Below are 21,600 nucleotides of genomic sequence, written 5' to 3'. Positions count from 1 at the left end.
TTGAAGTCACATCAATTTATTGGCAAAGTAAAAAGGTGACAAATTCAAAGTTGACAACGTGACGTCACCATTTTCATCTTCTCCTGAAATGAAATGAAGTGCAGCACATAAGAAGAAACAAATCTCAATTTGACCTGATCTTTGTTCTACACGCTCACCTGAAACTTGAAGTGGTGCTGGCGGCTGCTGCAGTGCTGCACTTTGGCTTCGTCCTCGTCAGCGTAGATCACCTGACATAAGTTGCAGAAGTAGCCAACGATTGGACGCACAAACTCTGTTCCTGCAAGTATCAAGAAGACTGTGAATGCAACGGTCATCTGGAAGGGCACGAGTCGTGATTGGGGCTTGACTGCTTACCAATGGGCTGGAGGGGTGTTGTGGGGGTCCTTGAAGTTCCATCAGCTTCCTGCAAACACCACGGTCAAAATGCATCGATGCCACCAAAATAGACCACAACAAACAGACTCGCCTGATTCTTCTCACTCTCATTGGACCGTTCCCCTCTCTCCTCTTCCTTCCGGATCTTTCCAGGCACAGAGGTGTGCACAGGAGATGCTCTTCTCTTCAGTGGCTCACAGAATTCATCTTCAGGACTTGGGTCTTCCTGCCTGGAGTCGGTTCTTACGGGATCTTTGCTGGACATTTCCTCTGACAACTTTGAAGAAACGCATTCTCTCTCGAGATTCTCCCCACATTTCTCTTGTGTCTTGACAGTCTTTCCGGCCTCTGACTTGACCTTACAAGTCTCTTTAGATTTTGACTCGTTCTTCTGCGAGCTCCTGCCTTCGGACTCACTTTCGAGAGTCTTTGTGGCTTCTGACTCCTTCTGTAGAGTCTTCCTGTCTTCTGACTCACTCTGCCTAGTCTTCCTGGCCTCTGACTCATTTTCCAAAGTGTTGCTACCTTCCGATTCAATCTTCACAGTCTTACCACTTTCTGATACTGTCTCCAGAGTCTTCCTGCCTTCTGACTTATCCTCCAAAGTCTTTCGTCCTTCCGATGCTGCTTCCAGAGTTGTCCCATTGCTTGACTCGATCTTCAGAATCTTCCCACATTCTGATTTATTATCTGGAGTCTTCCTGTCTTTTAATTTCACTTTGTGAGTGTTCCCACCACCTGAAGCGATCTCTGCAGTCTTCCCACCCTCTAGTTTATTCTCACGCGTCTTGATATCCAGAGCGTTCCCGCTCTCTGACTTTCTCTGTGCAGTCTTTCTGCCTTCTGCCCTCATGTCCAAAGTCTTCTCAGACTTAAGTTTGATCTCAGGAGTCTTTATGGATTTTGATTCAATCTCTGGGGTCTTCTCACCTTCTGGTTTATTGTCAAGAGTCTTCCCACCGTCTGATTTGTTCTCTGCAGTCTTCATGTCTTTTGATTTGACATTACGATTGTTCCCCCCTTCTGAAGCGGTCTCTGGGGTCTTCCTACCCTCTAGTTTGTTCTCAAGCTTCTTTTCATTATCTGACTTGATATCCAGAGCCTTCCTGCCCTTTGACTTACTCTGTGCAGTCTTCCTGCCTTCTGACCTCATGTCCAAAGTCGTATCAGACTCTAATTTGATCTCAGGAGTCTTTCCACCTTCTGGTTTATTCTCAAGAGTATTCCCACTTTCTGATACTGTCTGTAGCGTCTTCCCACCTTCCTGTTTATTCTCAACTGTCTTTTCATTGTCTGACTTGATTTCCAGAGCCTTCTCGCCCTCTGGCTTACTCACTGAAGTGTTCCTGCCTTCTGACCTGATGTCCAAAGTCTTATCAGACTTGATCTCGGGATTCTTTCTGGATTTTGATTCAATGTCCTGAGTCTTCCTACAGTTCGACTTGGACACTGACAAAATATCTGAAGAGTTCCTGGATGTGGATTTCTTATCCTGTGTCTTTTTGATTGAATCTTCCCTTTCTGGAGTCTTTGGAGCGCTTTCTTCTTTCTCCTGGGCTGATCTGGATGAATCCTTCCTTCCAGTTTTGGACTGGTCTTTTTCGTCAATCCTGGATTCGTCATGCCGGTTGCTCCGCGAGCTACTTCCACTTTGGCGCAGTTCTGTCTCATGTTCGTCCAAGTGAACCGCGCAGCTGGAAACAAGAACAAGTTAGCGCTGCTGGTCTTTGTTGAAGAGATGTGAGCCGAACAAGATGCTGACCCGTTGACGAGGCGTCGATATTTGTTGGAGATCAGCACGGCGGTTTGTGTGTTCTTGAAGTAAACGTTGAGGTGATTGATGACTCTTATGGCCTCCGAGCAGCGTGACATCTCCAGGAAACCCTGAAAGATAAGTTAGGTCAAAGGTAAAGACAATACCCTAATTCCGAACATTTTGGACCTATTAACACTTTTGTGTTAGTGAAACATTTTGTTGGCAAAATAACGACTTCTGAACAATTCAAGAAACAGCCTTCTGGAATGTATCTTGTTCATAAGTAGGGCAGTCTTTGATGGACAGACAGTGAGTCAAGAATTGTTTTGTCAAACCTTCTGTAGGCCGCGCAGCAGATAGTAGCGCACCGGCCTCCCGAGGCCTTTGGTCAGCTTGACGAAGTCTGCGCCATTGCAGTAGGACAGTGGAAGGTCTTTGAAGTACACAACTCGAGACAGATGCTGGATAAGCACAACAAGCTGGTGAGACGCTCGCCTGGACAAATCGTGCAACTAACAGGAACTAGGCACGCTGTACCCGGTCGTCTTCATTGTGGTTTTCACCTGCGGCACAATCATACGACTTGTCAACGACTTTTTCTAAGGCAAACAAACAAATGTATCCTGGAAGCTTCCACACCTCCATCACTGCTCTGCTCCTGTCCCACTTCATCCAGCATGATGCAACTCTCCACTTCCTACAACAGTCACAAGTCAGAAGAACTTCAAAGATGTAAATGTGGACATCAAGTAGAGTAGATGGAAAAGTCTTGACCTCAGCCGACTGCTCCTCTGCTTGGCTGCGGGTGGAATGTCGTTCTTTGTCACACTTGCCACCATCGGCCTCCCAGTCTTCCTCCTTTTCTTCACCTAAACACATTCCACATTCACCATTTCGATGTTTTTGTATCTTAACATTCATACACAAGACAAAGACCTACTGATTGCAGATGAAAATCTAAATAAAGTTCAAACAAAAAAGTGGGATAAAAATGACAAGATAAAACTAAACAGTAAAATGACAAGAAATTATCATGCGAAAATCAAAAAAAAAAAGGTGAAAACTGGATTTATGAAAAAGCAGCAGCGAATAGTTCAGGCCAGAGTTAAATGAGTTTGAGCAGATCTCAGGTATTCTGGAAGTTTGCTCGACAGTTGAGCAGCATATAAACAATGCTCCCTCACTTGATTGGTTCTAGAAACACTAAGCCTGAAGGGTCTGAAAATTGAATATATTTAGGTCCAAGACCATTCAGAACTACAATATATAGGCTAATCGTAAGATATTAAAATATATCCTTTGACTCACATGAAGCCAGTGCAGCAAATTTGAATTCAAACTCTATACAGTGCACCGATAATATAATTATATCACAGTTCACCATTCGCGCCCCTGCAGTATTGCACATTTTTAAGATATTTTTATTTTGTTTCTAACAGTACTCAAAAGCAAGACATTTTGTTGTTGTATGGCAGCATTGAGTTCTACTGGATGTAAACCCAGTGTGATTGAGAAGAGAGAGGCAGAAGGTTCCTGAGTAAGCCCACTGAGCAGAGAATACAGTGGGTACGGAAAGTATTCAGACCCCCTTAAATTTTTCACTGTTGTAGCCATTTGCTAAAATAATTTAAGTTCATTTTTTCCTCAATGTACAGAAGAAAAAAGGAATTGTTGAAATTTTTGCAGATTAAAGAAAAACTGAAATCACACAGCCATAAGTATTCAGACCCTTTGCTGTGACATTTCATTTGGGTGCTGTCCATTTCTTGAGATGGTTCTACACCTTCATTGGAGTCCAACTGTGTGTGATTATACTGATTGGACTTGATTAGGAAAGGCACACACTTCTATATAAGACCTTACAGCTCACAGTGCATGTCAGAGCAAATGAGAATCATGAGGTCAAAGGAACTGCCTGAAGAGCTCAGAGACTGAATTGTGGCAAGGCACAGATCTGGCCAAGGTTACAAAGACAATTTCTGCGACACTTAGGTTCCAAGAGCACAGTGGCCTCCATAATCAGTCGAATCAGTCCTGTGTTCTTTCATCACAGTCTGGTTTGGTGCTGCTACAAAAAAGGACAAACTCCGACTGCAACGGACAATCAAAACTGCTGAAAAGATTGTCGGTACCCCCCCTACCGACCCTTGAGGACTTGCACGCTGCCAGAACTAAGACGAGCGTGCAAAATCCTCTCGGGACCATCCACATCCTGGTCACAACCTCTTCCAGCTCCTTCCCTCAGGTAGGCGCTACCGATCAATGCAAACTAGAACTAGCAGACATTCAAACAGCTTCTTCCCTCTTGCAATCAACTTCTTAAACAGCTAACCTACAATTCCATTACAACATGCTGGCAATTTTTGTCTTTGAGTTACTTACACATCTGTGAAGGCACCATTCATGCTGAAAAGTACACACAGGTTTGGAGAAATATGCTGCCATCCAAGCAACGTCTTCTTCACGGACGCCCCTGCTTATTTCAGCAAGACACGAGACTGCACGTGTTACAACAGCGTGGCATCGTCGTAAAAGAGTGCGGGTACTAGACTGGACTGCCTGCAGTCCAGACCTGTCTCCCATTGAAAATGCGTGGCGCATTATGAAGCGTAAAATGCGACAACGGAGACCCCGGACTGTTGAACAGTTGAAGCTGTACATCGAGCAAGAATGGGAAAGAATTCTACCTCCAAAGCTTCAACAATTAGTGTCCTCAGTTCCCAAACGTTTATTGAACGTTGTTCAAAGAAAAGGTGATGTAACACAGTGGTAAACATGGCCCTGTCTGTCCCTACTTTTTGGGAACGTGTTGCAGCCATAATATTGAAGGCGGCCCCCACGGCGGACGAAGATCAGCGGCGACGTGAAGGAAATGATTATTTGCTAAAAACAATCAAGTTTATCAGTTTGAAAATTAAATATCTTGTCTTTGTAGTGTATTCAATTAAATATTTGCATTGTTTGAGAGGGCCTACATTGAGGGAAGGAGTTGGAAGAGGTGGTGATCAGGAGCCAAACCATCGAAGTCTGCTCTAACTTTGTCTCCAAAACATCTCACCTTGGCCGTCGTCCATCTGATGAGCTCATTTCTAATCCTATCAAACCTGCTCACTCCTAGAGCGAACCTCAACATCTTCATTTCCGCCACTTCCAGCTCTGCTTCCTGTCGTCTCTAATCCGTCCATCATGGCCGGCCTCACCACCGTCTTCTAGACTTTGCCCATCATCCTAGCAGAGATTCTTCTGTTGTACACAACAAACCTGACACCTTCCTCCACCCGTTTCTTCACTTCCTTAGCACACTCACCATTGCTCTGGACGGTTGACCCCAAGTATTTCAAGTCCTCCACCCTCGCCATCTCGTCTCTTCTCCCTGTAGCCTCACTCGTCCCCCTCCACCACTCTCATTCATGCACATATATTGTCTTACTTCAGCTAAAGTTCATTCCTCTCCTTTCCAGCGCTTGCTTCCTTCCACCTTTCTAAATCTTCCTCCACCTGCAGCTCATAATGTCATCTGCGAACATCATGGTCCATGGGGATTCCAGTCTAAGCTCATCTGTCAGCCTGAGGTACTCTGTCATAGATCTACAGAGACAATGTAGCTCCTTCTGACCTTCTCCAACACCAAGGTAAATAATGCATCGGTGGTACTGAAACCAGTGTTGCTCGCAAATACTCACTTCTGTCCTGAGTCTAGCCTCCATTACTCTTTCCCATAACTTCATTGTGTGGCTCAGCAACGTTATTCCTCCACAGCTCTGCACATCACCCTTGTTCTTAAAAATGGGCACCAGCAGACTTTTCCTCCATGCCTGTGGCATCTTCTCACCCGCTAGAATTGAGCGAATATACAATGTTTAATTCTTTTGTTGAGATGCTGCTGTTAACGAAGCAGTTTTTGGAAGGGTTCTAATTACTGTTGGCTCGTCTATGGCAAGTTGCATTATGTTAGCATTAAGCTTGCAGACTTTTGTCATATGGCTTGGTTGACTATTTTGGCGTTTAAATAGGTTCTCTTGTTTTACAGTAAATGTCAACTGGGAGTGACAGATGACTTGGAGCAAGCTCCCTTTGGCTCTTCTTAGAACAGGCACTAAGGAATATTTTGAAGTGTTTTAGTAAATTCCAGTGTGTTTAAAGCGGTAACACAATTTCTAAAACTTTTATATGGTCTTGCATTATCATGGTTTTTAATCTGGCGCCGGTGGGTCGGAACGCATCCCCTGCGGAAAAACGGGTTGATTGTACATTCAACTGGAAGGGGGTCTACCTTGTGGTTTAGGTGAGTCGTCCTCCTTTTCAGCTTCCTCCAGAGTTTCCAAATTGTCCTCCTCCTCCAGGTCCTCGCCATCCTCGCCTAGCACCTCCATTCCCTCGATGTCGCTGTCGTCTTCCTTGGAGCTGCAAGGTCACATGGAAGGAAGCGCGTGAAGCTGCCGTCACCGTCGTGGACCGAAATCACGATAACGTACTCTGCTGCGTCCATGTAGCTCTGTTCTCGGTCAACACCGTCAACTTCTGAGGGTTTCAGTGGCGCCGCAGCAGAACCGCAACTGGATCCTGTGGACCAGATCAGAAGTTCTTTAGCAGGACCAGTGGCTACTTCTGGAACACATTGCACATCGCTGGCGTTTAGCTGAAACTGCCTATTCATATTGGTGACATTTTCACATTTCTTCACAAAATGATACTATTGGACAGTCCCCACGTTGGTGTGTTGTTTTTACAAATGACTGAATCTAAAATGTTGAAAATGGCTTGCTCTCGTTGATGACGCAATGTTAAAGGCTCAACAAACATGCCAAGGGATGGCTTTGGAGAAACACCGACTGCACCGGACGCCAGCAACATGCTGCTGCTTTTGTCTATAACTGCTAGAAATTCTTAGTCTGCTTTCTTACCGGTCGTCTCAGGCTTCTCTGTTTCTGGCAGCTTGGCACTGGAACTGCTAGATTTCTCTCGGGACCGGGACCTTGCCTTTCTGTCTCTGGAATTGGACCTTGTCTTCTTTTCTCGGGAATTAGACCTAGTCTTCCTTTCTCGGTAATTAGAAGTGGACTTCCTGTCTTGGAACTTGGACCTATGGTCTTCTCCCCTCCTCTTCTTGGACTCGTTTGTTGTGTGATCATCATCATCCCTGCTGCTCATCCTCTTGGGTGATTCTTCTTGGTAGCGTTGAGCTAATGCACAGGTTCTGGGAGCGAGCAGAAGGTAAATAAGTCAAGCTGAGCCCACCAGGGGCCGCTGCCGGACTGCGATGTCACACTCACCCGAGACTAGAGGTTTCTGGAGCAAAGGAAACCAGGAGGACTTTGTCGTTGATCCTCAGGATGTTGGAGGAATAATAATCAACCAACTTTTTAGCATCTTCCAGATTTTTCATCTCTATGTATGCCTGAAAAGATTGCGGATGTCGTCAAAAATGGTCAAGGGGCTTTATGTGGCACATGGTCGCAAATGCGCCCTCACCTTGGACTTTTGGAAAAGTGTGTACACAGGCAGACCAAAGCGTTTGACAACATTGAGGAGGTCGGACTTGTCGTCGTCTGATTGCGCAGGCGGCGTGAAGCTGATCACGCAAGAGCTCTGAACAAACAAACAAACACATTCCAGAGGGGAACAACGCTTCATGGGAGGCCGTGATTGATCCATCAGCACGCACCTTCACAGAGTTAAAGCCGTTGGAGATGCTGAAGTCTATCCGCTGACCTTTCACGTTTGGAGGACATTTGTTGTGGGAATTTACCAACTCCTGTGCTTGCTCAGCAGAGTCGAACTCCACAAAGGCCTGCCGGCAAAGGTTGACAGCAGACGGGTTTGAGTCAACTTTCTGTCAGACAGGAAGTGCGACCCGTTCCGTCAATCAACACCCTTGAACGGAGGTGGGAGGAAGTCTCATACGGTCACGATGAGACCACCGGTCCTTCTTCAATTTCTTGTTCACGTTCACTTTTTGCATGACCGTATGTGCAAGTCATAAGTAAGTCTCAAGTCTTAAACTTCAAGTTTCAAGCAAGTGCGAAGTGGCGTCCCCGCAAAATTTCCAGCAAGTCAGAAGTCGGACAAGCCTGCACAGTCTCAACGTATCGTATATTCACAACTTAGTGTGACTCAGTTTATGTACTTCTGCAAGTTAGCTGCAAAAGCACTTTTTTTTTTTTTTTTTTTTTTTTTTAAATGGTCCCAAACCAGTCTCTGTATTGAGCAGCTATACTATAAACCTAACTTAGTTTACCGGTCTTCGCAGGATTTATCAGTAGTAAAGTTAGTTGTTGTCGTGTCTCTTAGTGACTTGCAAATCTTGCATGTTACCATACCGTTCTCTTGTTCCTGAATTGATCAAAAACATAATCCTCGAGTCCAATTGCGATAATTCTCAGAGCTCCTTCAGGATAGAGTGGAACCTCCGTAAAACGGACCGCGATAGAAGGGATATCGGATCGTCGGGACTGAACAATGTGATCAAGTCCCAAAAGATGTGCCTCCTGTGCCGGCCATGTGAGACAGAGAGAAAGAGACATGGCGGCATTGTTAACTCTTGAGGAGTACAAAAGTACAAAACACGTCTCTGGAGTGAGGGACATGCTATATTTGGTACAGTAACTTTTTTTTGTCAAGCTGGAACTGGGAAGCAGACGAATTCCTCGCGGCTCATGAAAGCAACTCGCCTACGTGAAAACTGCGCGTCAACAATGTCACCGTGACCAAGCACACCGGTGTGCTAAGTTTGGACAAAATGTGAAACTTTCATACATTGTCAAGCTTTTTTTTTTTTTAAATATAAATATTTACTTACAATAGCGTTGTACTGTACTGGGTGTTTCAGGCAGGCCACGAAAAAAAACGCACAAAACAATAATTTTGTCCTGTACAGTGCTAGGGGTACATATGGCCTAAAAAAAAAAAAAGTGCTTGAATGTCAACTTAAGTCTGTCTCCAGTCAAGTCACATAATCAAAGTCCCCCACCGGTGCCCTTAAATGACAAGACGTTGGCGAGCCACAAAAGGCAAGAGATGTCTTCTTAAAGCTTTTGTGCATCACCTGACATCCTCTACACTTTCATGTGGACCTACAAGTGATGGAAACGTGAGGATCCTGGAGATGGTTCCGAAGGGCTCTGCCAGTTTCCGCAGGTACGACTCGTCCACTGACTGAGCGGGGAACTTGACACACACCACTTTGCTTCTCCGAGCAACCTGAAAGAGAAGCGGTTCAGACGCACAAAATGCTCAAAAAGAACATCGACGTCGGTCTCGTGGCCGTGCCTTACCTTCTTCTCTGCGCTCTTACCAGCCTGCGACTCTGGTGGACAGAAGGAATTCAAGACTTAAGAATACATGCGAATAAACCACTAAAAAAGGCTCTCCTACTTACTCCTGCTCCCACTGGTCGACTGCGGTGACTGCAGAGTCTGTCTGTCTTCCCTCCTCTTCTCTGACTGTCGGTTAGTTCTTCAATGACACAACTTTATGCATTAGCTGCTTCCGGGGCAGGTCTGTTAGCTTCTCGCTAGCTCACCGCACTAACCTGTTGAGGCTCTCCTTGCGGCAGTCCCAGGCGGGAAAGCTGAGGAGGAAATGCGGCCGTGTCGGGAACGAAGCAATTGGCAGGAAAGCGGCAGCGATGTGACAAAACTCTTCGCGATAACTCAATTGTGTTCTTGAGCAACTGAGGCGAGACTCACCGCTGCAGCAGGCCAAGTTGTCCGTCGGCATGCCGGGCGCTGTTGATGTGTTCCGTCCAGTTCTGAAACAAAAACGCACGTCAGGTCTTTCCCATGTCTTCATGACAACCGGACTCACCAAAAACCACACCTTTTTGGACAGGCGCAAATTCCGGGCGCCCCCAAAGAGGCCATCCATCAAACTAAAGGGCTACTTACCTTCGCTGAAATTACACAGGCATTACACAGAGAACACGAGGCCGGGTACGTCCGAGGTTCTGTGCCGTGGAAATCGTGCGCTTCCTGTTCGGACGGCACGGTGGCGCCGGCAGGTTGGCCGAGAGTCTGGCCGGCAGGGGGGTCGGACTGACCTCGTTCCGACTCGGATCTCCGTCGGCTCTCTGCCGGAGCCGCGAAGGACCTGTCGGCCGGGCCGGGCGGGGAAAAGAGGGAAGGAATAGTTGCTGCTGCTCTTCCAGGTCTACGGTCTTGCCCAGAGAAGGCAGGCCCGGCGTACACAGAGTATCTGGATGAGGATGACTGCGATGGGGGGTCTCTCCCGCTGGCACGGGTTTGGGAGACAGAAGCAAAGCTCCTGGAATTTTGCCAACGATCTTTCCGGTCGTGAGCCTGCTCCGCAGGAAGAGGTGTGGGCTTTATGTGGTCGAGCGGGTACTGAACCGACCGACCGGGATACTGATGCCGGCGGCCGGCGGGAGGCTTTGGCGAGCTGGGGGGTTTAAGCGCTCCTCTATTGGATTTAATCTGACGGACCAGGTGCGGCAGCGACTCCTCGGTGAGGGCGTCCTCGGGAAGCTTGGCGAGGAGCGCCAAGTCGGCGGGCTCCAGACCGCAGCTGCTTAAGATGCTCAGCGCGTTGTCCGTCGCGCCAGAGCCAAGGGGAGAGGACAACGCCGGTGAGGACGACATTCCAGACACTGACCCGGACCCGTTGAAGCCGCGGCGCTCTGAAAGGCCGCGCGGGCCGAGACCGGGTCGGAGGTCGGTGTCGGACACAGGCGGTCGCCGGCGCCGTTGGTGAGACATGGCGGGACGCTGCAGACACAAGTGCCGGGGAAGAAGGTGAGCACGGGACAGGAACAATGAAGGGGGTCTCGGCAAGAGGGTGGTCTGGAAGGTCCGAGCGGACTACACGAATCAAAGCTTTGCCTGGGAGAAGCGCCGCGCCCGAAGAGATGGTGGTCAGGTTCTTGTTTTAAAACACCCAACAGAAGTCGAAAAAAACAAACGCTGAAGTTTCTCCACGTGGCCCGTTGAGGACGACATTGTTAACGCGTAAGATGAAAGTCGGTGACAAGCCGAACAACACGGAATCCGATATCTGGACAACTAAAACGTGTTTTACTAAGTCAACTTTTGAGAAAAATGGTCGCCGTGACAACAGTTTTGCCTGAAAAGGCATACACTAGACGACAATAGCATTCAGCTTTCCGTTTCAAGGCTGAAAACGTTTGGGGGTTTTCAGTGTTTCCCGACCTTTTAATGGCACGTAATTCACCTTTTGTCATCAAAAACGATATTTCGAGAAATGTACGTCAGCCGAGGGAAGCAAGCAGCTTTCACTAACCTGAAGTGCCTCATTTTTGGATGCGGGAGAAAACCCAAGCACGGGGAGAACACGTTAACTCCACACGGGAAGGGGGCCGCGGCTCGGATTCAAACCCGCAACCTCCAAACTGTGAGGTGGACGAGCTAACTAACCGCTTGTTTGAGAAGACGATTCTTCAAAGAACAAGAAAAATGGTGACCCTGAAAGTGTCTTGCGACAATTTCACAGCAGTAACAGAGTGCTGACGAAGAGTTTCGTGGATTTGGGCCGAGCGCAAGAACGCATCCTCACGCGCAGAAATAAGAAACGGACGCACGACGACCGAAACGACGGGGACGACGTTTGCCGCAAATGACCTTTCAATTGAATTCCCAATGCAAGCGATCACGTTACCAAAGCGAGCAAGCCGACTGCTCCGTGTTTGACTTTGACTCGATCCGTTGCGGTGGTTCGGTTTTCTTTTTGAAACACGTCAATATCTGTATCTTAGTGCCGTCTGTCCTCGGCGTTGGCGAGCCAGACAATTTGTAAAGAAATATTCTATTTGTTCTATCCTCTCTCTTTGGTATTTATTTTGTTTTGAATGAAGAGGCTATTTTGCCAGGACAGCGCAATCGCACGTGGCCCTGAGATTCGCGTCGTACCCCTCGAGATGGGTCTCGAGACCCCATTTTGAAGGTGTCGGTCTCGGTCTGTGGCTTTCCCGTGGAGACCGACCGACCGGCGCTGACCTGCTCTTCTTCTTCTTCTTCTTCTTCGACTTGATGAATGCGATGAGAAGGAGAAGCGGCACTCGATAAGACAACAAAAACCTTGGTTTCACGTCACTCGTGCCCCACCGCCCCCATGATGTGACCCATGACCAACGAATCTGACTTATTGGGACATTTATTGAGGGGTTTTAATTGGCTTTATTTGACAGTATTATATACTTTGGCTGTAGCTTATGAGAAATTGGCTATTTCCGTTCTGTACCGTTAGCAGCGACCGTAAACTAGCTTTACACTGGCATTTCATTTTTCAAGATATACAAAGATGTATCTGATTTATTTATAAAAACATTTTTTTTGCCAGAATTGAGTTGAGAAATTGCTGCGATTTGAGATCGAAACGTGCCGTGTTTGGCGAGAATCAAATACTCCATCCCGTTACAGAAGAAAACATTGATCCATTGACAGGTTTGAAATGTATCGTAAAAATGTAATGTAATGTAAACACGGTGCCGACACCGTGTTTTTGGCTGTCAATGAAAAGGAAAGCAAAAACGCTCTTCGGCTGTCCAACCTTGTCCTGGCTTTTCAAATGGACTTGGTCTCGACTCCCAAAGGGTTTGCTTTCGTCTTGAGCACAGCGCTCCCTTCAATTCGTTGTCGCCACGTGACGAAGCGTGACGCGCTTTCAAAGCGACACAACGGCAGCCAATGGACTTGCCTCCATTCCATCGAGTTCGGATACTTGCCTGGGTTCAAACTCCGCTGAAGTGTTCGCAAGTCATTTGCATGCTGCACGCGACGTCATCGCGATCAAGAATATGCGAATCCCAATTGACATGTTTTGTTCGAGAGGCTTAGCTATAGAAGCTAACGGCCAATCCAACAATCCCGAACTCACCGAACGTGTAAACAGCGGCCGGGGTCAAGCAGTCACCACGCAGCTGCGGCAAAGAATGGCACAGATATGATGTGGAGGTAGATAGGACACGCCCATTTTGAGATCCGTGCCGACGGCGTCGCTACGCTAGGAGGGGCAAAGTCGGCAGCACAAGAAAACCACCGTAGACCGAGGATACCGGTACGTTCTACTGCATACGGTTGAGTAAAACACTGCCCTACCATTACGTAAGTATGTTACTAAATACAGAAAAACCGGCCGCCATTTCCTTAGCGGCGCTTCGATCGAGCGGAGGTCCACCAAAACGGCTTTTTCTCATCTTTTATTTTCCGATTACGTTGTTGGGAAATCCCTTTACTCAGGCAAGTTACAATTTAATTTCAGAGTTCACGCAAAGCCTTCTTTGGGAAGACGACCTCCCCAACATGGCCGAAACGTACGCACGCCGGTAAGTCGGGCTGCCGCAGCTCGCAGGCGTAACTAGTGTTGAAATCTATGGCGACGCCGGTCTTGTACTACGACTTCGCGGACTTGACGAGTTGAGACTGAGCCATTGGCGCTACGTAATTTAGCGCCCCCTATGTGGCCGGGATGACCAACCGCCGGCCGACCGCTCCCATCCGCCGTCATTGGAAAATACAACATTCAACATGACAATGGGACGTTTTCATGGACATGAGTTTTAGTGACATTACTGACAGTCAATTACATTTTGTGAAGCATAAGAGATGCATCAGAATGCTGCTTTATTTGTGTAAATATGGTTGCAGATACCAAAGGAAGCTTAAACGTATGAATCATCTATTCATTCTTCTAATTATATGTATTTAAAAGTATAGAAGAGATGATCGCAGATTTACTAGATGTGATCAAATGTATACGGTGTTAGGGAGGTGTAGAAGTGGGACTTGTTTGTGCCACCAGGTGGCGCTCAAAGACTTGTTGATGACTTGCACTGTTCATGATTTGGATGATCCAATTTTCATTTGGATCAATTTGAGCGGTGTGTAATACTTTTCATTGACGGACTTGACGAGAAATGGTAACCTTTTATGACCTCGTTTTCTTTTCTTTTTTTGCTTCCACTGCGTGCGTTGGCTGAAGGGAGCGACGTTTTATTGGACAAGAAGATTTTGTCTGGTTATTGACGATTGTATTACGAGTACATGTTTTGTTTGGTTTCGTCTATATCTCATTTTGCAGTTTGTTGTATATGTACTATGTTTTTCTTTTGCCTCGTTCGACTCCGCCGTCTGCAGCCGGGTCGCCGTTTGTTCTCAGTTGTTTTCGCCGGGGAAATGAATTTTGTTGACAGCAAACGTTTCTGGACGAGCAGCTGCTAGTCACATGACCGTGTCAAGAAATGGCAAACTTTTATTGTGAAGTGTCAAGCGCTAATTTTCAAACTTTTATTTCCAACGTATCGAGAAGTAATAAGTCCTATCCGTCGGTAAGCCGTGTTGACAAACTTTTATTTTGAGATACCAAGTGGAAGTTGGCATTGCAAGTGCCAAGTCGAGTCGTTTTATGAAATGTGCCTCGAAGGGCAATTTGATTGGCAGCAAAAACATGCGGACAACTTGAGACGTACACGATCGGACATCGATGAGTCATCTTCGCAAACATTCATTTTGACGTCTCAATCGATACATTTCCAACCTGTCAATGGATCAATGTTTTCTTCTGTAACGGGATGGAGTATTTGATTCGATTTATTTCTTGATTTTTTTTTATAAACACCCCCCCCCCCCCCCCCCCCCGCGCTCGATTTGAGACACAGTTTAATTACGCGGCGTGCTCTTTTTCAGCAAACTTGGAAGTGGGGAAAACATTTGGCGCTAAGTTGCCGTCATTCACAAGCAAAGATGGGGCCAGGTTCACCTCTTTGTGAACAAGTGCGTGAGAAAATAGTCAACAATGTTCCTCAACGTACAATTGCAAGGAATTGAGGGATTTCATCATCTCCGGTCCATCATATCATCAAAAGGTTCAGAGAATCTGGAGAAATCACCGCATGCAAGCGGCGAGGCCGAAAACCGACATTGAATGCCCGTGACCTTCGATCCCTCGGGCGGCACTGCACCAAAAACCGACATCGACGTGAAAAGGATATCAGCGCACGGGCTCAGGGAACACTTCAGAAAACCGACGTCAGTAAATACAGTTGGGCGCTGCATCCGTAAGTGCAACTTGAAACTCTACTATGCGAAGCAAAAGCCATTTATCAGAAACGCCGCCGGCTTCTCTGGGCCCCGAGCTCATCTGAGATGGACCGACGCAAAGTGGAAAAATGTTCTGCGGTCCGACGAGTCCGCATTTCAAATTGTTTTGGGAAATGGTGGACGTCGTGTCCTCCGGGCCGAAGAGGAAAAAAACCATCCGGACCGTTATGGACGCAAAGTTCAAAAGCCAGCATCTGTGATGGTACGGGGCTGTGTTAGTGCCAATGGCACGGGGAACTTGCACATCTGCGAAGGCACCATTCATGCTGAAAGGTACATACGGGTTTTGGCAGAAACATATGTTGCCATCCAAGCGACGGCTTTTTCACAGACGCCCCTGCTTATTTCAGCGAGACGATGCCAAACCACATTCGGCACGTGCTCCAACAGCGTGGCTTGGTCGTAAAAGAGTGCGGGTACTAGACTGGCCCGCCTGCGGTCCGGACCCGTCTCCCATTGAAAATGCGTGGCGCATTATGAAGCCTAAAATACGACAACGGAGACCCCGGACTGTTGAACGGCTGAGGCTGTACATCCAGCAAGAATGGGAAAGAATTCCACCTCCAAAGCTTCAACAATGAGTGTCCTCAGTTCCCAAACGTCTATTGAATGTTGTTGAAAGAAAAGGTGACGGAACACAGTGGCGAACACGACCCTGCCTGTCCCAGCTTTTTGGGAACGGGTTGCAGCCATGAAATTCTAAGTTCATGATTATTTGCTCAAAACAATCAAGTTGATGAGTTTGAACATGAAATATCTTGTCTTTGTAGTGTATTCAATTGAATATAGGTTGAACATGATGTGCAAATCAACGTATTCTGTTTTTATTGATGTTTAACACAATGCCCCAACTTCATTGGAATCGGGGTCATCGATCCCAGAAATCAAGCAATACAATAGAAATAACCGAAGATAAACCATCAATTAAAATGGCAAACGTTGGGGCGAGTCTCGACTTTGGATCTGAGGAGGCTCAAAAAGTCTGCGTTTCCTTTTCAAAGATGGCGGCTGAAGGCTCCGCCCCCACGGCGGACGAAGATCCGCGGCGACGTGAAGGAGGTCGGCCAGATTTGGCGGGCGAGCTTCCCGACGGTGTTTGAGACGGGAACGGAGGGAGTCCTCGGTCGGTAGGCTTCCTGCCGCGGCAGTTGTGCGCAAGCTGGAGGTTTTGGACTGACTCGTGAGGGAGCGAGAGTTGCCATCATCCAGGCGGGGACTGACGAGGCTACGGACAAGCACCCAAAGAAAGAGAAGGACTGCAATTTACGCCAGCGTGTTGCGGCCACACCACAAAAGAAAAGTTCCCGACAGTCATCCCTCGCGATACGACGGCTTTTCTTTTCAAGCTCGGCGCGGAGCAAACGTCTCTGCCGCGGCAGCGGAAGGTCAACCGGGCTAATGTTCCGAGCGCAAAACACAGCCAGACTTCGACGAAGTGAATTCACACACGGGCGGCACGGCTCCGGGGACCGGGGTTCAAATCCCAAAGACAATTCAATACTCGAAATTGCCCGTCGGTGCGAACGGTCGTTTGTCGCGGCCTGCGATCGGCTGGCGACCGGTTCAGGGCGTGCCCCGCCTCCCGCACCAAGATAGCTGGGAAGGGGTCCAGCACGCCCGCGACCCGCGTGAGGAGAAGCGGAACGGAAGATGAATGAATGAATGAATTCACAAATGGCAACCCGAGTGCAACGGTGAACTAATATAACAAAATCAACAGAAGCGTCGAGAGCGATGTTTAGCTTGATTTTCTGCAACCTCAGTAGCGTCGTTGCGGGCGAGATCGCAGGACCGTCGGTTTGAGGCACGGCGCCGACGGTCGACCCGGGTCATCGCCCGTTCGCGCCACCGCGTCGGCCGTCGTCCACGCGCTCAACAGGCACGTGACCGCAACCGGAGGAAATTGCGTCGTTTGCTTTTGCCGAACGCCCGAGTCAACCGTATCACGTTTCGACACGATATGACGTGGACGTCCGCCGTTGTTGAATGGGAAGGGCGCAGCGCCGGTTCTGTACGCGAGCGTGCGTTGTTCATTATACATGCGAGTTGCGGGCAGCACTTTTGGCTTTCCGCCTCATTTGGCGGCGGCGAGGAACACGTCCATCAACGTGAATGTTTCATGACTGTTTTGTCGTCGTTGTTTATCCGAGCAGCCCGTTGAAATATTCATCGCGCATTTTGTCATAGCCGGCTCAAACAAACATTTGATTTTTCAAGCGCCATCAATGATTCACGTCAGGCTCATTGATGCACTTTAACCACTAGACCAGGAAATTGCATATAGTGCGACTAAAAAGGCCAAGCCTCCGTAGTAATTAGGCAGTGGATGATTCCGAATGCAGCAAATGACGGCCTAAGCGCAGTTCAGTTGGAGCGAACTTTTAGGCTACTTTGTCGATTGTGGGCTATGTAGTCCACTTCAAATCCTTATGTGGTCATTCGCTCGTAGGGAGTAAGGTGTTTAAAAAACAAAACATGTTTTATGGCAAGTGTCAATTCACAGCTTTTCGCTCGGACCCTATCCCCGCGAATCGCAGGGGTCTTCCGTGTCGTGATTCGGGAATAATCAATGAGAATCGTTCAGCATTCCTGACTCCCGAATCACTACGACGGGATTTTCACTGGACGTTTTCGGGACTAACGAGGTTCGCTATATGAAAAGTCCCTCTGTAGCGATCGGGGAGTCAGGAATAATGATTGATTCCGAACGGAGCAACTGTGTTCAGAATCATTCATTCAAATAAAAATCATCCACTGAAAATCCGGGAACATTCGGAATCCTTCACTCATTTCCGACTCCTGAATCACTACAAAGGGATTTTTTGTTTCTCGTGGATTAGATACACGGAACAAATAGTTCTTCATTTGATCATGTACATCGGTCGATTGCATATAATGAAAGAGCGGCAAAGGGAGGTCATTGTTCTCTCCTTTCAACAAAGAAAATGAATTTGAATCATGTGCCACCGATGTACATGATCAAATTAAGAATACTCACTATATACAGCGGACCCCGCATACTCGTGGTTTGGCACACGCTGAGTCAGCAATTCGCTGATTTTTCTTTTTCTTTTTTTTGGTCCGCACGTTCCTGAGCTCCGGGTGTTTTTCTGCCCTGAAATCAGCTCGTTGGAATTTCTCCAGCTTATCGAAGTCACTCGCAAAAATCTACGCCTACCTCTCCACTCCCGAGCCGGCGCCGTCGACATAACAAACACGGAGGCGACCGATCAGAGGAAGGGCGGCGGTCTGAGCCAGATATGGACAAAGGGGAATGAAAAACTGGGTCAAACAGAAGTAACCTCTCTGGGCATTTGTATGACAAAACCGAGGGGCTTTTCAAATGCAATGGACACTTTTACATTACGACCACGTTGGAGAGTCAGCCGCTGCGTGGAGGTCAAAATAGACGACCCACGGACGGCAAGTGCGACATTGCCGTGACAGGAGGCGTGTCGTCACCGATGACATCGTACCTCCTTTCCAAGATGATCGGCGAAACGCTTATTTGCATATTCATGCGATTGGCCGAAAGCTCAACGGCGATAACGTAGCAATCGCAAAGTTTCGCCGAACAAGCTTTGTTATGCTTTTTGTGGAAAAACAACTTTTGTGGCAGAAAACACGAACATCTGGGAAGATTCCTGTGAGACGACCACAATAAAAGGCTTTTGTTCGTGGGTGTGTGTGCAAGTTGGGCCTCAAAGGCAAACGTCACATTGGGTTGAAGACAAACCGCTCCCGCGATGACACCTCCTCCTCTTCCTCCTCTTCCTCCCCCTCCCCCCCTTCTTCTTTTTCTTCCTCTTCCGTCTCCCAAATTAAAAACTCCCACGCGCTGCGCGGCCACGCCGCACAGGAAGCCGATGTGGAGCTGCCGCGTTTCCAGACCGCGCGCTCGCAACGCCCGACGCGCGAGTCAAGTAGAAGATCGCGGCCTAATGAAGCCAACAGGAGCACATCAAGTGAACATTTGTTTTTCAAAATGTACACTTTGGCATATAGAACAAAGCATCATCCTAAGTTCAAAACAAATGAGCAAAAGAGGTCGAAGTCAAAATAAAGCATAACATTTGTGAATTATTAGCATTATTATTGTGAATATTAATGAAGTATAAATGATGCAGGGCGGCACGGCGGACGACCGGTTAGCACGTCCGCCTCACGGTTCTGAGGTTGCGGGTTCAATCCCGTGCCCGCGTGGCTTTTCTCCGGGCACTCCGCTTTCCCCCCGCATCCCCAAAACAAATGCGCGCTAGGTTGATTGAAGACTCTAAATTGCCCGTAGGTGTGAATGTGGGTGCGAATAGTGAGCCTGCGATTGGCTGGCGACCGATTCAGGGCGTACCCCGCCTCTCGCCCGGAGTCGCCCGCGACCCGTCAGGAGGAGAAGCGGCACAGTGAATGGACGGATGGATGAAAAATACAAATAATAAATCAAGTATTATAAAATAAAATAAGTGTGGAGCAACGATCGTTGGACTGAAGAGAAACAGTAATTGTATTCCGATTGTAAAAGAGTAGAATTTAAGATCGGACGCACCGAGTTTTATCGATTCGCTCGAGATCGTCTCCTATGAGTGCCGGACTTGAAATCCGTTTGTTCGACTCGGCTTGGTCTTCGTTGAACAATTTTTTCAAATCGTGTGCGACCGATGTACATGTTTCGAATCAAGTCGATTCAAAGGACTTTTTCAGTGTCATTGATATATACAAGAAATCGTAAAATGTGAACTTTGTCTCATCATAATGTGAAACTAATCACATTCAAATGTGAAATTTTATTAGAATTTGAATTTGACAATTATTCCTAAAGTCGGCTGGCCCCCGGCGAGGGCGTTGCCGAGGAAATGTTCGGGACTTTGCGGCGAGGACGCCAGACGCTGATGTGCTCTGACAGCGTCTGCTTAATTGGACTAAATTAATTTACCTCTGGCGGCCATGTTGGCACAAAGCGGCGCTCGGCGGCTGAATAAGTGATGGCGGGCGGCGGGCACGGCGCACACTTTGTGAATCATTTAAGGACACAATGTGCTAATTAGCGGCAGGAAAGAGGAAAGGCGGGAAAAAGCGGCCAGAAAAAAACGACGTTCACGTCAGTCGGCGGCTTTCGGCCGCAATTAAGACGGCGGCGTCGCGCCGTCAGTCAGTTCGGGCGCGGGCGGGGACGAGCGCTTCATTTATTCATCCGCTGAGCAGATGCCGAGTGCGGCGGGGCTTTGGATGCTGCCGGGGCGCACGGAACAACTTGGATGGAGAAGAGGGGGCGGAGTAGTTGGGGAAGTTTTCCTCTGGAAACATCACCCGACACTGCCAACAAAAGGCAAACAACGAAGAATTTCGAGCTGGAGGGCAACACGTTGGCCGTGTTTTGGGCGCATCCCCGGAACAGGACCGAGGACGCTCGTCCGTACGCGGCCTGACTTCGAGTGGCGACCGGTCCGCATGTGCCCTGCGCCCGCATGGCGACCGGTCCAGGGTGTCCTCGCGACCCAAATGAGGACAAACACCCCAGTAAAAAAAACACAAGCAAGCAAAAAAAAATTGTCGTCAGGCGTTGATGTTGACACTCGTGTAGGTCAAAGGGTCAAAGTTCAAAACTGCCCCACCAGACACAGCCCCCCACGCCCGATTTATTCCCGCTCAGGCACGGCAACCCCCCCGACAGGTCGCCCACGAGCACGTTGCCGAACGAGCGTCGGGCCACGATTTCCGGGTGGGTGGCCGCGGCGACGTTTACGCGGGGAGCCGGCAGCTACGTCGGCCGCCGCGATTTATTAGAAGACGTCTCGCGGGGCCGGGCGGGATCGGTCGCCTCCTCCGCGCCGTGGCTTTGATCCTCGCCTTCGCCGCTGCACTGAGGCGCCCGGGACGCGGCGGGCGTCCGCCGGGACGCCCGGCGTTTGATGGCGAGGCCTGGGATTCGGTGGTGGCGGGCGCAAACAAAACGGAAAGGGAGGAAGAGGAGGAGGACGAAAAGGAAGATGATGAGGAGGAGGAAGATCTCCGAAGGCTTGGCAAGCCTTTTGACGCCCCCCCCCCCCCGCCCCCCCCAACCCCCCCACCGTCTTACCGTTAATTTCCCTAACGTCTCTAAGCTTCCACGCCGCCGCTGTGTGTGTGTGTGCGGTTGTGTTCGTGTGTCTCTGCGCACGTGTGCGTACACGTGTGTGCACGTGTGCGTGCGCGCGTCGGCCCAGAGCACTTTGGATCTCGGTCTCGCTGAGACGGCGTCGGCCCGACGTTGTGTCTAATCTCAGCAGCTGATGGCATCCAATCGGTAATCAGCCCGTCAAGGTCCAACCGCCCCGCCCCCGCCCCCGCCCCCGCCGCCGGGCCTCCCGCCGGGCTCCGGTCCCGGGGGGCCGAGACGTCCGCTACGTCTAGGTCAAGGAG

General features: G+C 48.7%; 1 protein-coding gene across 4 annotated transcripts; it reads right to left on the bottom strand.

Annotated features, from left to right (window-relative positions):
- Positions 1–5: 5 nt before the first annotated feature.
- LOC133407362 (uncharacterized) lies at positions 6–13,150 on the bottom strand. Of its 4 annotated transcripts, none has more exons than XM_061685160.1 (21): positions 12,831–13,150; positions 10,021–10,857; positions 9,823–9,884; positions 9,666–9,704; positions 9,513–9,589; positions 9,409–9,440; positions 9,212–9,334; positions 7,800–7,925; positions 7,607–7,723; positions 7,408–7,532; positions 7,039–7,331; positions 6,610–6,697; positions 6,408–6,538; positions 5,818–5,969; positions 2,909–3,003; positions 2,774–2,831; positions 2,470–2,595; positions 2,141–2,262; positions 358–2,072; positions 159–280; positions 6–83 (listed from the first exon to the last, which is right to left on the bottom strand). In XM_061685160.1, the coding sequence occupies exons 2-19, from the start codon at positions 10,846–10,848 to the stop codon at positions 422–424; spliced, it is 4,245 nt and encodes a 1,414-aa protein (XP_061541144.1). In that variant the 5' UTR covers positions 10,849–10,857; positions 12,831–13,150; the 3' UTR covers positions 6–83; positions 159–280; positions 358–421. The 4 variants fall into 4 exon arrangements, with proteins under 4 accessions (XP_061541144.1, XP_061541147.1, XP_061541146.1 ...); XM_061685163.1 differs by lacking the exon at positions 5,818–5,969 and adding an exon at positions 2,672–2,697 and having other exon boundaries at positions 12,831–13,148; XM_061685162.1 differs by lacking the exon at positions 12,831–13,150 and adding an exon at positions 12,656–12,810.
- Between the last annotated feature and the right edge of the window lie 8,450 nt (positions 13,151–21,600).

Source organism: Phycodurus eques, chromosome 9, assembly GCF_024500275.1.
Source record: "Phycodurus eques isolate BA_2022a chromosome 9, UOR_Pequ_1.1, whole genome shotgun sequence".
Classification (NCBI taxonomy): Eukaryota; Metazoa; Chordata; class Actinopteri; order Syngnathiformes; family Syngnathidae; genus Phycodurus; species Phycodurus eques.
Note: the sequence above shows the minus strand (reverse complement) of the source record. Positions and strands in the feature narration are given on the sequence as shown.

Coding starts and splice junctions, on each gene's coding strand:
- LOC133407362 (XM_061685160.1), bottom strand. CDS start 10,848: ATGTCTCACCAACGGCGCCGGCGACCGCCTGTGTCCGACACCGACCTC. Junction 9,590..9,665: donor CGCAAGGAGAGCCTCAACAG/GTTAGTGCGGTG, acceptor GTGTCATTGAAG/AACTAACCGACAGTCAGAGA. Junction 7,724..7,799: donor ACGGCTTTAACTCTGTGAAG/GTGCGTGCTGAT, acceptor TTGTTTGTTCAG/AGCTCTTGCGTGATCAGCTT.